Source organism: Micrasema longulum, unplaced genomic scaffold, assembly GCF_059751315.1.
Source record: "Micrasema longulum isolate JH-2025_06_02 unplaced genomic scaffold, ASM5975131v1 h1tg001391l, whole genome shotgun sequence".
Taxonomy (NCBI): domain Eukaryota; kingdom Metazoa; phylum Arthropoda; class Insecta; order Trichoptera; family Brachycentridae; genus Micrasema; species Micrasema longulum.
This window is the reverse complement of record NW_028278577.1, coordinates 146996-165663: the sequence shown is the minus strand read 5'-3', so window position 1 is coordinate 165663 and position 18668 is coordinate 146996. Positions and strand designations below refer to the sequence as shown.

At 33.8% G+C, this 18668-nt stretch overlaps 3 protein-coding genes across 5 annotated transcripts in view; 1 reads left to right on the top strand and 2 right to left on the bottom strand.

The window, feature by feature from the left end:
- Positions 1-199, bottom strand: part of pds5 (cohesin associated factor B pds5) — a 42475-nt gene extending 42276 nt beyond the window's left edge. For both annotated transcript variants that reach the window (XM_088235536.1, XM_088235540.1), the window contains exon 1: positions 87-199. The gene's annotated coding sequence lies outside the window, so the exon portion shown is untranslated. The remainder of the gene's footprint in view (positions 1-86) is intronic.
- LOC148275553 (uncharacterized) overlaps positions 1-18668 on the bottom strand; it is a 97834-nt gene that overhangs the window by 60862 nt on the left and 18304 nt on the right. The gene's annotated exons all lie outside the window — the stretch shown is intronic.
- GAA1 (glycosylphosphatidylinositol anchor attachment 1) lies at positions 28-17715 on the top strand. Of its 2 annotated transcripts, XM_088235547.1 has the most exons (12): positions 28-601; positions 757-830; positions 3099-3218; positions 5308-5467; positions 6205-6387; positions 8847-8961; positions 9984-10074; positions 11654-11855; positions 12968-13312; positions 13809-14052; positions 15592-15769; positions 17551-17715. In XM_088235547.1, the coding sequence occupies exons 1-12, from the start codon at positions 427-429 to the stop codon at positions 17638-17640; spliced, it is 1977 nt and encodes a 658-aa protein (XP_088091673.1). In that variant the 5' UTR covers positions 28-426; the 3' UTR covers positions 17641-17715. The 2 variants fall into 2 exon arrangements, with proteins under 2 accessions (XP_088091673.1, XP_088091674.1); XM_088235548.1 differs by lacking the exon at positions 15592-15769.

The following is an 18668-nucleotide window of genomic DNA, read 5'->3' as shown; positions in this document are numbered from 1 at the left end:
TTAGGACACTTTATTTACAAAAACTATATGGTAAAATAATAAGAACATACGTGCCACGTAAATACATAAAAAGAGCGTGTTTTTACCTCTCAATCTGCATAAAACTCAAATTTATAATCAAGAATAACAACAATATTGATGATTATATTTTTTCTAAAATTGGCAACATGTGTTGATTGTGTTGCTTTCTTCATTGAAATGGCCATTTTTTTGTCGGTAATACAGTTTTCATTTATCGACTGTCTTATTTTGACAGCCGGTAAAAACCTATCACAAATTATTTTGCCAAACGTTTCAAAATATAATTATTGTTATTAAAAAATACAATTCTATAATTATGATTCTAACAGTCGTTCTAAACAGTTCCTTAGATTATTGAATTTCTTAATCAAAAGCGGTTTCTTCTAAGTTCACTTATTTGTGGAAATGGGGCTCTTGTCTGATCCTGAGACTGGGCACAGTAAATGGGCCCACCTATTAATTAAATGTCACAGGCCTTTCTGCTTTCTCCTGTGTATATCAGCCTATGTTTGGTTTTGTCTACTAGCCCACAAGTCTTTCAATAATGGAAATTCGTATTCAGAAAACGCGCTCCTTCCCGGTAAGATACCATTATTTTGACTGAATTTTATTGATTTATTACCATAGATTGTAGTGAACAAACGATTTAATTATAATAATGCAAATCTCCAGCGTCGAAAAAACATTATTCGTTATTTATTTTTTCTGCTTGACAAATAAAAATATTGTTTTAAGGTTTGGTGAGATCGGAATTTGTTGATGATGGTACAGCAAAAAGACTTCTGAGTGGGCTAGAAGAAGAAGTGAAGGTATTGTGCAAATCCAAATAAGTTTAAATTATAGTATTTTTAAATCAATTTAAATTATACTCATAAACCTTGTTGCGGGACATGTAATCTAGATTCTATTTGTAAAGTGTTATTTATAAATTAAAAAAACTTTCTACTAATTTTTTTGTGCAGTGTAAATGGGAGCTAGATTTCTAAACGTCCATGCGCTATGTAGCTGCAAGACTATTGTAATCTAGCTCTTATATAATTATTAAAATTACATTAATGGAAATGGGGAACTGGAATCCCAACCGCCTATGCGCGCTCAGCGTCCTTGAGGGGAATTTCACAAAAATGGCACTATATAAATTATTCTAAATAAATAAATAAAATCTCACGCGTTATGGCTTCGTGTAGTTATTCCGTGTCCAGGCAGATGTAGTGTGTGCAATAGAACAACAACCCTGGACAAGCGTCTTCGGCTTGATTTCTGGCAGGATGGATGTGAAATATTTCATCGTGATCGTAGAACAATGACGGGTGTGATTTTCTTCCACTTTGAGAGCGGTTAAATTGATTTTTTTACACTTTGTGTCTTAACTCGTGTCGGCCTCGTTGGTGTAATGGTCAGTGCATTTGCCTGACATGTAAGAGGTCTTGGGTTCGATTCCAGACACAGTTGATATGAAATATTCATTTGAAAGGTTGTTTTTTCACTAGAATATTTCACTGTCCCAGGCAATTACAATGGGAAGTTAACATTTATCTTAAATTTTTTCTACAAAGTAAAATTAAGTTTTCTGTTTGAAAAGCAGAATATGCATACAATGTTTTCTTCTAAACATGTTTAATTATAGGTTACCGGCGAAGATACTTTAAATGTTCATACAAATATACTCATTTTCGTACACAAATATTGGTTTTTCTTTAATGTTTGGATAATTTATATAGCGCCATTTTTGTGAAAATCACCTCAAAGGCGCTGTACAATAAATAAATATCCCAACACTTCTTGCAGCTACAGAGCGCATGGACGGGTGGGATTCTAGTTCCTCGTCTCCAATTATGATATTATGATATATTACAATTATGACATATATGAGCTAGATAACAGAACGTCTTGCAGCTACAGAGCGCATGGACAATAAGAAATCTAGCCCCTATTTACATTTATATTTTTAATTTTTTTATTTGACTATGAAGTTTAGAGTTTAAGTGATATTTTAAAAACGAAATAAAAAGCAAACTTATAAAATGAAAATTTAGATAACAACAAGTCTTGCAGCTACTGAGCGCATGGACGGTTGAAATTCTAGACCCCATTTACTAAATTTAGATATTTAATATTTGATAACATTTACATAATATGATAAAAATAATATGATAGCTAACATCACAAAAAGTCTTGCAGCTTCAAAACGCACCGACAAATGGAATTTCAACAACATAAGAATGATTTAAAAAAGTTAATATTAAAAAATAATTTAAAAAAACGCAATAATAATACATTGAGCAAAGAACTAGTAAGTATGGCAATTAAGTAAACATGTAACAGCACAAAAAGTAACTTTCTTTATAGACAGTCAATGATAGCTCTGTTAACTTCCCATTGTAATCGGGTCCCATGACTGGTACCTGAAGCGTAAGACTGATCATCTTACCTTCATGTAGAAAAAAATCATCAAGATACTCTGAAATTGGTGTACCAATGCAGTGCCCTACGGAAAGGGAATGATGATATCATAACTTAATAAGCACAAAAGTGTATCCTTTGATTCTTGAGTTGGTTGTAAATATTGAATTTTTTTCGAATCCGGAATAGAAAACTTTTTCAAGATAAAATATAAAAAACATCAGTGTCTCATTTTTCTCACATCCGTCATTGTTCTACGATCACGACGATTTGTTTTAATTCCACCCATGTAATTGCACAAACATTAAAAATCATATATAATCAGTGCACGTTGCTATTAGCTACTAAAAGTATGTGTCCTATCAGTGCGTTGGTTTTTTATTTTTGTCCAACAACTATGGTGAAGTTGTATAGTGGGATTGTATGTTAGTGACGAAACCGGTAGACATAGAAAAGTCAGTAAGTGGTTATGTATGATTATTTAACTACACTTAACTGATGATTTTTGAAAATGTCAAAATCTCAGTAGACAAACTATGGATTTTTCCCTGACGAGATTGATATCAATACTAGTTATTTCAATTAGCATGTGAATCTGAGGATCACGATTTTTCTCCCTCGATTTAAAAAATACCTTATTGATAAAGGTTTTGCTTACTTATTTTTAATTTTAGGAAAATTATGAGACTAAAGACGCGATTCCGATACCCTGGCTGGCAGCTAAAATGAGACAGTTAAATCTTGATGTTTATATCCATAACTTTACTCTGAAGTTTCCACTCGGTTCTGACCAGGTTTGTATTTAATCTAATAAATAAAATATTTTGTGATCTAGTTTAAAGAAAAATATTACAGAAATTTGTATTTTTATTTATTATTTTTTTTCACATTATAAACAATAATTTATGAATAATAAATATACAGAGAAATAACAAAATGTTCAGACAGTTTTAAACACTACATATTTATGTTTTTATTTCATTTATGTACACCTTTATTATTTATATTATACAACGAACAATAAAATAACAAAAATGGGTAGCCTCCTCCCAAGCCAAGGGAAGACATCTTTTCCAACTGAAAACAAATGTAACAGAAAAGCCTCGGTTTTCCAAAGTTTAAGACATCCTCCATATGCAGAATGTTCATTGGGTACTGCTGTAATGGCTCACACCTATTCAAAATCCATGTCCTGGACTGCCGTGTGCAACTGTCAGCTTGAGGAGAAAGATTTAAACATGTTTTTTTTTGGATGCCTCATAAATGATTGTTATCCTGAGTTCCTATCTGACCTCTCCGATAACTACGTCCTGTTCCCTACTTATATTCTAATTCCCCTGTCCGCACCCAATAAACATGTTTATTATATTCAACATTATATGTAAATATCTAGTTATAAATGATATCAAGTTGTAAATATGTTCTATATCATTACGAATAGTGTACTTAATATTAAATGCTAACACACTACCTTGTATATAGTACTAACGCATGTGTAAATTTATTAAAAACTCGGTACTGGCTAGAACACCTCCGTAAGGAGGTGAAAAAGCCAATAAATAAAGAAGAAGAAGAAGACATACTTTCAATTTTTTTTTTTTAAATTTTCACCCATAGAATTAAGAATAGTCCAGAAACCGCATACGCACATCAAACAGAAGGCGACTCAACTACTCATAAATTAGTAGGTTTACGTTTTGCCCCATTAGTTTCTTTGTAGATGTCGCTCAGTACGCAACTTCTGATTTGAATTCAACTATACCGTGTTGTGTCCTTTTAAAGTTTAGAAATACTGCTACGATCTTATAGAAACAGGATGCAATCACATTTCATTTGTAATTTGCAAATGCCAAACAAAAGGGAAATTTCGTTAGTGTTGCCAGGGTAGTAAATTTTTTTACCCTACTTTGCTCATCTAATGAAAGAATTAATGAAAATTAGACCTCAGATTAAACTACGGCGTGGGGGACATTAGAACGACATTATCTTTAAAACAACAAATATTATTTAACATGATATAAAAATATCCGTTTTATGTCAAATAAAATTTATTTTAAGTTCAATGTTCATTAATTCAATTACTCTTATTAAATGACCCTTTACTTATCTACTTTGTTGTGTCAATCAATGTTTCCGCGTGCACAATAAAATTTTAGTGAAATTAACAGATTATTTTTTTTTACCTTACATTTGTGTTATGATTTTTTTTTCCCATCAAGCAACATTACCCGGCGACTTAACGAATGCACGCGGCGAAAGTAAGGCAGAGTGGGGAAATTATTGGACACAGTCCGATGTATTCAAATATGATTCTACGCTCCTTCTGGACTATTCTTAATTCTATGTTGTGACCCTTTGAAATGATTTTTTTTTTATACGGGAGTTGCAGCATAATTGACCTTCCTTATAATGTACAAGGTTTATATTTTACAATTGGATTTTGTTTCCTGGCTATCTTTATTTGAGTAGTGTTGGGATAGGACGGAATTTTGATCACCTATCAACCAACCTAACAACCAACCTTATTAACCACACGCAATATGAAAACCCAATCCTATCCAGGACAGCGTCCCCAATAACCCACCACGGCGGCGAAGGAGCAGCACAGCCCGACCTCCGACCGATACACGCCTCCCAGCCCTACTCGTTAGTGTATCAGTAGATAAACCCTCTTCCCTTTTATGGAAATAATAATATAAGATACCGATCTCCTTTGGACTGACGGTTATAGCCATATATCCTAAACGAGAGACACAATTTTGACAGCTATGGCCGCCATAACTGCGAAGAGTTGATGTGAGTTTAATATTAATAAAATAATAAAATTCAAATGCAATTCCTCTAAGACAAATCTCGGAAGCTAATCTAAATGTATTGTTCTAGAAATTCTATGGTGAGAATGTGTATGGTATCCTGCGCGCTGGCCGCTCCGCCTCCACTGAAGCTCTGGTCATCAGTGCCCCGTACCGTCCCCTGTCCTCACAAGACAAGACAACCAACGCTGGGATCGCACTCATGCTGGCAATGGCCAAGTTTGCACGGTGTAAGACAACTTATTCAAATCTACATTTTGTGGGCAGTCTACATTTTCAAATTCATTTTTGTTGGGCTAAAATAACATTACAAATAAAATAAAATATTCAAGGCGTTGGGACAACACACAGACCAGGAACTGTTGGGCAATGGCTCAATATTATGAAGACATAATACTATCTAATAGCAAGAGTATTTACCTCTTAAACATAGTTTCACTGATGTGAAAGGTGTCGATCTCCAAAGTGATCTGGTTCAGCTGCCTGACTGCTCTTCCTATCATCATGACCAGAGGCAAGTTGGTTCTGGAAGTCAGTAGGTAAAACAGTCTGTGCAGATACTGTTGGAGATATCCAACCAAAGATTATATGCTATTATATAATATTATATGCCAAGTACAATAGATCTTCACAGGTCGCAGTGACATCAGGAGCTTGCATAGCACTAACCCCCACCTCTAAGAATCAGAATGCCAAGTAAGTAAAAGAGCGATGTGAGGCATTCCAATAATGAATAGTATAACTTATTATATTAAAATTACGCATTGGGCTTTTCTCATAAATTTGGTGTAAAGTTACGCTTAGGAATACCATCCTTATTATAGTGGTAGAATAAAGATAGTTTTTCCATCCGTATTCTACTACTATGCAAGTAGGGCCCATTGTTAAATTCATTTTTGTGCCGTGTTATTTCAAAATCGTAAAAAGAGGTTCCGGTGTATGTATATTCAAAATGTTTGTATTCCAGCACGCAAGTATTGGGCCAAAGACCTGATCTTCCTCATCACCGCTCACGAGCAGCTGGGGGCACAGGCCTGGCTGCAGGCCTACCACCAGACAGGCTCACCCTGGCTGCAAGCCGGGGATCTCCCTGGCCGTGCGGGGGCCATCCAGGCCGCCATCAACCTCGAGATATCCACCCTAGCAGTCAGTAAGTGCCCGATTACTGCAAACACATTCATTCATTCATTTTTTGATGTATAAGGGTTTAAAAATGTATGATGAGATGCCTGAATGTATGAAGAATGAAAAGTGTCTGAAAGAATTTAAAAATAAATGTATAAGTTACTGTAAGGAAATGTAAATATATATAGATGATGTAAATGTACATAATAGTTTATATTAGTTTTAATATAAGCTAACTTAAGAAATAAATAAAAAATAAATAAATAAAAAAAATTCTATCGTTAGGTCTATAGTAAAAATTATCCGGTTTTGGTGTATTGATAATAGACAAAAGCACAGCGTTGTTGGCAAAACGTATGATTGAGCCTTTAACAGATAAATTGCGAAGATCATTTATATAGATAAGGAACAAAGCAGGCAGAACCGAAGGGCATGTATGACAAGATGTATGAATGTGGAAGAAGTTAGGAATGTATGCCAGGATGGACGTATGTGGCGGTCCATTCTCTCTGCCTACCTCTATGGGGAAATAGCGTGATGGTAGTAGTAGTAGTAGTACGGACAATATAGGTCCAAGTATGCTTCCTTGAGGGACGCCAAATAATATATTGGTTTGATCTCTTGATTTATGAATTATTTTTATGCTTTCTATTTTTTATGTAGCTTTTATGTAGTTCTAATTTCTTACTAAGGATTTCCATATTATTGCATTTAAAAAACAAAACCCCTGTCACCTATTATCTTATTTTCTTGTAATATTTGTGATGCCATAAAATGGGCGTTAAAATTTAATTTGATCATTAACATGATCATGACTTAACAGTCATTCAATGAGAAAGTTCAGTGGTTTTTAAATATTTTTTGTTTGTTGTTGATAATAAGTGGAAATTGTCAATATTTTTTTTACCTATTTTCAATGATTTCACTAAAAATATTTTTTAATTTTTTAAACAATATTATGTAATCTGTTTTTTTATTTGATTTAAAAGCAGCATTTTAAAATTATTTTATGTGCAAATAAAAAAAAAACGAAAATAGAATTTCGAAAATGCATAAAATAATTTTACCCTAAATGTTGGGAAATTTTATTTATATGGTATCACCTTTTTTTCAATGGCATCACTTAAAACAACTGTCATATAGATCGCGGTAAAATTGTTTCCACTTTTATGACAACTTTTTAAACCATCTTTTTTATAACTTCAAATTTTTTTATTGTTATGTTTTAAACATCGCAATTTAATGATATTAAAACTTAATTGTTTTTGTTCTAAACGTTTGTCAACTGCGTGTCATGATTTGTACAAGTCAATATGACGTTTTTGTTCAAATGAAAACTAAGACTAACCCTAAAGGAATACACTTTAACAAAAAGGTCAATTACACTGGAACTGCTTTGAATTTAGGTAACACAATAATTTATCCTTTATTAGTTGTTTACCTGTTTTTATTCTTCATTCGCGTGGCAAACGCGGTGGCGCGCGGGCCGCGGCATCATTAATACGAAATAATTTTAGCTTTTTGACACATCAAATGAATTCCGAAAATTTTTAAGCGTAAAACCGGGGTGATGAAAAATGTAAAAAACTTTAATTAGGGGGAAATTTTTTATGAAAATGTACGAAGAAAATGGGCTCTGAACATTTCGGTGTAAAAAGCCGGAAAACGTAAAAACGAGGTTTTACTGTATATGGTGATATAGTGTGTAACTTCTAGTATTAAATATTTCAAATCTAACCTGTGTAATTTTCAAATCGATATCAAATAAAACTACAAAATGTTTATGATGAATAGGGACGAGGTTGTCAATATTTTTAAAGTTTGCGATTAGCAATTAGCAAAAATTTACAAATCTGCTTTCCTTCCATACTTTTTATATATATTGATATTTTTATCTTTTTTCATTATGTATTTTTGTATTATTTAATTTAGTACGTACTATCATTTGGCATATTATTTATTACTCCTATTTCTTACTATAGTATTGTGCGAGTTTCTAGAAAACATATCTCAATTATCATTTCAATTATGTTTTTATATTTATTTATTTATATAGTATACATTATTAATTATTTTTCTGTTGATTGCAATGATACTCTTTTTTTTCTTTTTTTAATACTACCATATTTTACTATTATTTTGTTGATTTTAATGATACCATTATTTTGTATATTTGATTATGTGTGAATCTTAATTTGTATAATTTATATTTTTAAAATTATTTCTGTTTTTTTTTTGCATTGTATTCTTTAGAATTTTATTATTCATTACTTATCTTTTTTTTCTTCTAGATTGTTATTCTATTGCATCACATGTCATTATAATTTAATCTAATCAATTTTACCATGTATTTTTATTGTTAATTATTATGGCTTGACACGGGCATAGCCTAAGAAGCCTTAATAAGTTCACCAATATTTAAACTAGTGTAATTTTGAATGAATAAATAAATAAATAAACATGAGAAATGTGATTTATTTTTAGAGTACATTGAAGTAAAAGTGGAGGGACTCAATGGACAACTTCCCAACCTGGATTTGGTGACTCTGGTGCACAAGATGTGTGTGCAGTCAGGATTACCGCATGCATACAAAAATAGGTACAAGCATAGAATTAAGAATAGTCCAGAAGGAGCGTAGAATCATATTTGAATACACCGGACTGTGTCCAATAATTCCCCCGCTATGCCCTACTTTCGCCGCGCGCATTCGTGAGGTCGCAGGGTAATGTTGCTTGATGGGAAATAAAAATCATAACACAAATGTAAGGTAAAAAAAAGCAATCTGTTAATTTCTTTAAAATTTTATTGTGCACACGGAAACATTGATTGACACAACAAAGTAGATAAGTAAAGGGTCATTTAATAAGAGTAATTGAATTAATGAACTTTAAACTTTAAATATAAAACAAATTTTATTTTACATAAAACGGATATTTTTATATCATGTTAAATAATATTTGATGTTTTGGAGATAATGTCAGTCAAATGTCCACAACAGAGTTTTTTAATCCGAGGTCCAATTTTCATTAGTTCTCTCATTAGATGAGCAAAGTAGTGTAAACAAATTTACTACCCTGGCGAGACTCCACTCCAGACTCCAAAGTTCTCATATCATTGGATGGTTCATATGAACCAGTGACGTCATTCAAAGTAGTGCGTTTTTATTAAAATATTTTTTATAATTTTTTTCAAGATTTTCAAAAAATTTTGCCATACAATTGAATGCTCTTATTTCTACGGCACCCAAGAAAACATTTTTTGTATCCAATTTCCCGTAGGGCTGAAGTTCCTCATTATAGTTGAAATTTATAAATTTAAATTCTGTGTAAATGTCATATTGTTTATTCATCAAATATTCTTATTTTATTATTTATTTATTTATTTTACATAAAACTTTATATTTTTTCTTTTTTCAGGGGGCATAACCTGTGTTGAGGCATTCATTTACATTATTTTCATACTATACATAATAAATAAATATAATATAGTACATAATAAATAAATATAATATAGTAAATAACACTATGGATATGAACATAAAATATAAATAGCAGACGTGCAACAATAATACCTAGTTCAATTACAACTTTAGATTTATTTATTTATTGTTTATGCTCTAGCTATTCATGGGCCCCCAGACAGAGTCCTTGGAAGACCTGGCTGTCTTCCCTAGGCACCCTGACATCTATGGTCGCTACGCAAGTAACGGGGGTAAGACTATTGATCGTATTAAATTTATAACTCCGACATGCAAAACTGATGGCCAGGAATAATTCAATTTGCAGAAAGCAGCCATCTAAAGAAAAGTGAAACTGAGATAGTTGCACTTTTGTGAAAAGAGTGAATAATCAAATTTGCACAACAGTTCTAATGTTTTTTACTTTGACAAATGATTAATAATGCACATCTCGTTTGTTTATAATACAAAAAAAGAATTTAATGATGTATTTGACTAGTTTTAATGATTTTTAAAGTCTGGCTGACCACACAACCTAAGATGTGCATTTTGCAAACGACAGTCAGCCCTAGTAAAACTCTGATGTCTGTGTCATTATGACATGTATTGAACATATTATTTTATATTTATATTTAAGTACTTAATTGTAAGAAATCACTTAATTCATTTGTTATACCAACTTTAAAAATAATTTAATTAAGTGTTAAAGGAATTTTGGGGATATTTTTAAGTCCGGCTGACCACACAACCTAAAATATGCATTTTGCCAAAAACAGCCAGATCTAATATTGATTGATACCTCATTCAAAATTTGAATTTATGAGGTGACGTTCTGTATTAAATCTTGTTTTTTACTACAGGTATACTTTAATTAATGAATTTATAAAATTAAAATACTCTCGTATTCATGCATTTTAATTTATTAAAGAGAACAAGATTTCTGGAGGAATTAATTTTCTCATCAGCATCTATGCCATAAGATTTTCCTAGTGCTGTGGGTGTTTTCTGCAAATTGAGAAATGCCGTTTTTGTGATAAACACTATTTTCAGAAGGTGATTATTACAGTTTTTTTGTATGAAAGCGGCCTGGCCGTTTTTATCTCATTTTGTCTCAAGAAACAAAAAAAAGCAAAATGTTCAAGTAAAAATCCTGATAAGTCCACCTCATATTTTAACCCATTGCAACACAAAGCCGGCAAATCGCCGGCCAAGGTCAATTTGTCACTGACACACAAAGCCAGCAATTCGCCGGTTTGTCTTTGAAGCGATTTTTTTTACATTTAAACTGAATGACAATAACTTTATTCATAAAAATGACATAAATAGGTATATTTCAGTTACTGATTTCATAATAAAATGTAATAATCACAATTTTTTTCACATTATTTATTACAATATATTAATTTAGTCTTAATGTTATTGTAGTAAAAAAATGTGTCTAAATTAAATAGTGTGTTGTATGAACAAAGTATGTCATCTTTATTAGTGGTGCAATGGGTTAGTGATTGATGCATTCGCCAGCCATGGAATGGAATATTTATTTTTTAGGTGGGTTTTTCATTGAAGTATTTCATTTTTCTTGGACTGGCACTAGCAAACAAACGAGTTTCGGCTGCGGTTTCAATAACAGTAGAGATATGAGGTGTTCTCAAAAGAAAAAAAAATGTGGTTAAACTTCATTCTTAACTCATAACAGTCAAATTACGCCAAGACTTACAACATTATACTTCTGGGGGTGCGATTTGTCAAGAACCTAATTTTATGTAAATTACAATATTGTTATGTCATGGCACAAAATGGTTTCTGTTTTTCTGACTAATTTTAACCTAGCAGGTGCCTACCGGAAATCACGGGCTGTTTCACCGCTACGGAATCGAGGCCGTGACGCTCATGTCCGCCGGGCAGGGGGGCGGAGGGGGGCGACCGGCGCACGCCCTGGAGGCTTCCCTGCGCAGCCTTAACAACCTGCTGGAGCGCTTCCATCAGAGCTACTTTTTCTACCTGCGCACGGCCACCGACAGGTTCCTCTCCATCAGTAAGTTTATTAATTATAATAATAAAAATACATATGTTGTTTTATTCCACTTTTATTTATAATTTTTACCAGTGACTGGGTTTTGAAATGAAATGAAACCCGGTCACTGGTAAAAATTTTTGGAAAAAAAAGCTCTAAATGCATATGGAGAGAGGACCAGGGCGTGTATACTTCCCACGCATAGTAAATAGACTCCCGGACGAAATAAAGAATAGTGATATAAATAAAAATAAAGTAAAATTTGCTTTAAAATCTTTTTCTTAAATTTTAAGTTTAGCAAGAAAAAAAAGGGGAACCAAACAATTTAAAACAGTGTTAAAAAAAACATTATTATATTGTGTTGCCAAAATATTTAAAGAGAGAAATCCCTGCAAAAAAACTGCTCTCGCAGTTTGGCGGGAATTAAATAATTGTTCAAAGAAATCCTTATGTAAACAATTTCAATTAAAAAAAAAAGATCAGTCTTACGCTTCAGGTACCAGTCCAGGGACTTTGAAATATTCTGGTGTGAAAACACCCTTTTAAATAAATATTTCATATCTATCATGTCGGGAATCGAACCCGAGACCTCTTTCATGGTAGGCAAATGCGCTGACCATTACACCATGAGGCCGATCCGAACACAATATTATAAAGTTTTCTTATTACCTTTTTTTTTATTCTCCTTTATTAAAGTCATCATCATCAGTGGCGCTACAGCTGTTGTGGGCCCTAACCTCCTCCAGAATCTGTCCCCATTCCTCCCTGCACCCTGCGGCTCTTCTTCAGTTCATCAGGCCAATTGCTCTAATCTCACTTTCCACATTATCCAGCATTATCTTAACTTTGGTCTGCCTCTGTTTTGTCTGCCTTCTGGAGTAATATAAAGCATCTTTTTCGGGGTACGATTATCATTCATTCTGTGCACATGGCCCAACCATTGTAATCTTCTTATTTTTATGAATTGTGCAATGTTGGGTTTGCCATACAGTGCCTCTAATTCATGATTAAACCGTCTCCTCCACACTCCGTTTTGGTTGACAGCACCAAATATCTTCCTTAATATTTTTCTTTCAAATACTAATACCATTATTAAAGTACACTGGTTTAATTAAGAAAAACATATGTTTCAGGTCAATATATGCCACCATTAGGATTACTAGTTGCGGCCCTCTTCATCCGAGCCTTCGCCCTCTGGTTGGCTTCGCAGAAAGAAGAAAACATCAAAACAATCAAACAAGAAACAAAAGCCACATCGGAAAGAGAAAAAACTGATACCAAAACAAAAGAAAGTACAGTTGACGAAGATTCTGTGGATGCCAGCGGAGATAAAGATTGCTCAGTCGACAGCAGCGTGGACGATGTCAGTCAAACATTACCAAATCATATTAATTTGATGAGTTTACTGATTGTTTTTCTGATGTTTCACACAATTGGATATGCAGTCATGTCTTCTCCTCAATTCATTACCATGCTAGGTCAGTAAACTAAAATTACTTCCGAAGAATAAGTTTTTAGAAAGTCTGGGTTCTTTCATTTTTTTTTAAATGTGTTATGTCTCTTCTAGTATTTTCCTAAAATGTTCTCCATCTCTGTTGTAACATATCAATCCTAATTACTCCCTAGGGGGTGAAATTCAGTTCTTGTCTGCAAACATTTGGGCAAATTCAAAATATTTTTGATTATACTGACTTGTCCAAGAAGAAGTATAAAAATTCAAAAATATTTCAGTTAGATGAATATCATCCGTATCAATAAAGGTACCAGCTCTTTAACATCATAAGATGTAAAAATTGAAGGAACATGGGTGTTCAAACATAGGCAGTGAATGTTGCGTGTAAGTGTGTAAAAGGAAGAAGTGTGTAAAGTGGCCACTTAAAATTTAAATAAAGTGGTGCATAGACAACAAAGTAATTTACTAGAATTTCTAGTTATAGCTTTATGGACCTGAGCTATCGATATTTTCTCTTTCAGGAGTGAAATACTTCTCTCTACCGACCGAAGACCTGGTCTTCTACGGCCTCCTTACCATCTCCCTCGTGCTGCCTGCCGTGATCTGGGCCCGCCCTCCGGAGGCTCTGCTGATAGCCGCGCTACTCGAGCTGGCCACGCTCGTCCTCACTATCGGGATGCACAACTTCTCCCTGGGCTTCTGCCTGGCGGCGGCGTACACGCCCATAGCGCTCCTGGTACCCGCCAGTAGGGGAAAGACTGCCAGGTATGTAACCCCTAGATCTAGTTCAGTCAACATTACCAACTTTTTTAAATCCTGAGAAAAGAAATTGAGTGGAGTTCAATGTGTTCAAGTGGTCTTCAACTACATATATATATATAAATATATGGTATTATTAAAGGATTGGAGAATCTGATTGTCAATCTTTTTTATCATGTTGGTATTATACATGCCCCTGAAGTATGCTAAAATATTCAGCTGTATTCATTGTTTACTTTGTCTGTGGCAGCCGCTAAGGTTAGACGTGTTTTTATGAGCTAGGCGATTTTCATTTGTTAAAAAAAATGGATCAAAGAATTTGTATAAAATTTTGTGTAAATGTTAACAAAGGCCTATGGTGAGTCTGCTATGAGTAAAACAAGACTTTATTTATCTAACTTTTTGTACATAATGTTATTTGTACATTGGCGGGCTTATTGCCAAATGGCAATTTCTTCCAACCAACCAATAAAATAAAAGTTTTATTTTTATAATTCAAGTTACAGAACATATTCAATAGAAAAAAAATATTAAAAAGCTTAAGATATATAAAAATGGAAATAAACGTATTTGTTTATAAATTACCTTAAATCAAAACTATTACTCAATGGGAAAAAGGAAAAAAGAGGAAAGAGGAAAAAGGAAAGGAGGAGAGATTAAGGAAGAGAAAGGAGATGTTTCTTCAGACGTGATTTAAACAGAGATAATGTAGTAACATTTTTGATGGTGGATGGGAGATGATTCCACAGTCGAGCCGCATGGACACTATATGAGTTAGAGAAGAAAAAGGAATTGTAGATGGGATTAGGACTATGAAGTACATTGAACAGAAGTGAGAGGGAGTGATAGTCTCTCCACTGTCTAATTTTGAGCCATTTCAGTTGCCTACGATAATCAGAAATGTGGTCATATTTCCTAAGACCAAAAATGTACCTTATGCATGTATTCTGAAGTCGTCCAAGTTTATCGAGTTGCTCACAGCTTAAATCAGTCATGGAAACATCAGCGTAATCTAGAATGGGTAGTAATAATGCTTGGTAGTAGTAATGACTTTACGAGCGGTATAAGCATTTCCAAGGTAGCCGTGAAGACGTTGAACATGATGAACGGCCCGGACGCCCCAGCACATCAACAACCGAAGAAAATGTGGAAAAAGTTAATGAAATGGTTATGAACGATCGCCGAATCACAATCAGAGAAGTCGCTGATGATGTTGGCATATTTATTGGCTCATGCCTTGAAATTTTTTCAAATGTTTTGGGTACAAAACGCATGGCAACAAAATTTGTTGAATTTTGAACAAAAACAGCGGCAAATAAAAGTTGCTCAATGAAGTCAACGACAGTGCAGAATTACAGACAGGAACATACCCATTCTATTAAATCCAAAAAAAATGAGCACTGCAGGTGACTCGTCTTTTCCGACTTTTGAAATGCAACAACTTGATAGATATTTTCTATAAATAAATATAATTTAGGGGTAGCTTTGAACTTCCTTATTCTACTGTATCAAATCATTCTTCGACACTTTTTTATGTTATTTTAGATTCCCGAAGCGTGTGCTAAATCTCTTGTGGCTGTTGCTTCACCCCCTGGTCCTCTCCATGCTGGTGGTGCTCTGCTACACAAAGTTTACCTTCCCGGAAGAGAGCGGGAAGAGGCTCATGGCACGCGCGCTCAGCGCTTCTAAACAAGCCATCATGTTCTCCGTCGTCGATGGAATGGTAACCAATACGAACCCCCGATGAATTATTAAAATCTTCCGCGACTATTGAACAGGAGAATGATCATCATTATCATCGCACAGCCATTCCTGTCCACTGCTGAACATAAGCCTCTACTCCTCCATCTTGCGCTTTATGCATCCAGTCACCGGCAATTCTCTTTATATTATCTGACCACTGTACGGGGGTCTCCCTCTACTTCTTTTGTCTTCACGAGGTCTCCACTCAACCACTCTTGATCTGGCAAAGTGTCCCACAAACGACTGTTTAAGCCTAGCTAATCTTTCGACTACGTTTATTACTCTCGACCTTTTCCGTATCTCGGTGTTTCTTATCCCATCAGAGAATAATAAATGGCCTCTTAGTCCTTTTTAAACAAACAAAGGAGTACTGTGTCGATTTGGACATGTAAAGCGAATGGACAGCGAAAGAACAGATAAAAGCAATTAACCCCTTTCTTGGCAATGTATCCTATGATCTTATTTTTCTCATGGACTAAAACACGTGTAAAACAGTATTCGGTTAAAACTGCTTTATCTTATTTTAAATTCTTAATTACATTATCACAATTCATAATAAACTTTGATTAAAAAAAAAATTACAAATTATATTTGCTGTGCCTGGATTGGCACCTGAAGCGTAAGACTGATCATCTTACCTTTTTATTGAAATCTAGTTTCCAAGTGTAAATGTCATCAACTGTCAAATTATTTTATACTTAAATTTCATAAATAGGGTCTAGAATTTCAACCGTCCATGCGCTCTGTAGCTGCAAGACCTGGTATCTAGCTCTTATTTGTAAACTATTTATTCAAGCCTATTTTTAAATAATGTAAATGGGGGCTAGATTTCATACCATCTATGTGCTCCGTAACTCCAAGACCTGTTGTAATCTATATTTTATTTGTTGATAAATTGTATAGTAATTGGAAAGGAGGAACTGGAATCTCAACCGCCTATGCGCTCAGTAGCTGCAAGACAAATCAGGATACCCATTGTACAGCGTCCTTGAGGTGATTTTCACAAAAATGGCGCTACATAAATTATCCACAATAATAATAAAAATGATGATATACTGTGATTGGTGTAAGTACCAATGCGGTGCCCTCAACACCATTGGGTGTGGATGGGGAAATTGTAATAGATTTCTCTGAACTCTTGAGTTTTATAAATTTTCATGTCCCACATAGACCAACCAGACCTAATTTTTTGTTTCAGTCATTATCACAATAATAATTATAATTATTCATTAAATTCACTGGTTACCTGCATGCAGCATTGAAGCCAACACCAATGTTGATCATTGCATGTTGGTGTTTGCTTCTAATAACATGTGTTCTATCAGCACACAGTTTTATATTTTTGTGCAACTATTAAGGTGGTAAGGAAGTTCAGTGCTATGGGAAATTTGGTATAAAAATGTTTAACGCCTGCTAAAAATTAAAGCATTGAGTTATACGGCGAAGGCTCTCGAAAATAAATGAAAAAATTAATAAAAATTAGCTACTTTGAATCGTCACAGGTTGTTGTGAACAATCAACCAATCAATTTTAGCGTTGTTATGCATTGTGATAGATTTCCAGTTTCTGGGTAGCCATTTTTTAGAATAATTAAAAAATATCAAAAAAATCGTAATGATAATACGATAAATAATAAATATTTATAAAAAACCACTGAACTTCCTCATTAGTGTCCTGATGAAACCGGCAGACATAGAGAAGTCAGTAAGAGATGACCACTAATCGACTTTTACTAACATTTGTTTTATTTATATTTTTCAGATCTATGGGAATTGGCTGTTCAACATAGTAACCCTGATTCTGTTACCAATTTGGATGATGTTTTGGCAAATACTCAATTATACAGAATAAATAAATTGCATTAATTCAATAAACAATAATTTGAGCATGTCTAAATCCTTGTAAATAAATACTAAATTCAACCACCTACTGAGTTTGTAAATATCGACAAATATTTCAATATGGATAAGAATCTCTTTGAAGCAAAAGTAAAAGTTTGGTCATTTACGATGCCTTAATTAACCTGCCTGATGGCAAGCCAGTGCTTGTTTAGCGATCGCTTTACACCATTTTATCTATGTTTTAACATCCAAATTTATGGCAGTCTCCCTCGGTCTCCGGTCAGAGCACAAAAAATTTAATGTGATGTGGCTGTAATTCTGCAATGTAATTAGCCTACCTTTGAATCTTCTCTACCCCGAATGAATGGACAATTAGACTTGGCAATTTATTCCAGTCTTAAACTACCCCGCTGGAAAGGAAGATTCTCTTGGGATTGAGGTGGAATTGGGGGCGATAGAGCTTCCAGTTATGACCCCGTAAATTCATGTTGGGATTTAATTGAAACATCTCATGCAGGGGGCAGTCATAGTAATTATTGAATATCTATGAGTTTCTATCAAGTCACCTCTCTTCCGTTGTTTTTCCAATGATGTAAGTCCTAGTGCTTTTAATCTACCATGGTAAGGCATTCTTTTTAGTAGTAGTTTAGGGGGCGATGTAAAAGCTATCTTCATCGGTATGATCGAGACGTTATATTTGACTTTCCTACTGCATATCTCTATTTACATTGGTATTACGAAGCCGACTCAACCAACACGTCGATATGACGTGTTTTCAGGAAGATTATCGATGGAAAAAAAGTTTTATTTTTTATTTTTTATTCAAATTTTCAATCAATGAAGTACATATTAATAGAAAAATAGTAAACAAAAAAATCCCATAAAGGCATGGCCTGTTCGTGGGTATACAAGAGAATGTTAAAGAATTTTTGCTCCTAAAGTAAATAATGGACAGAAAAAATAAAGTATTCTGTAAAAGATAATATGGTATTTTTTTATTGTATATTATTATTTCTGTGTCCAGGCAGATAAAGACAG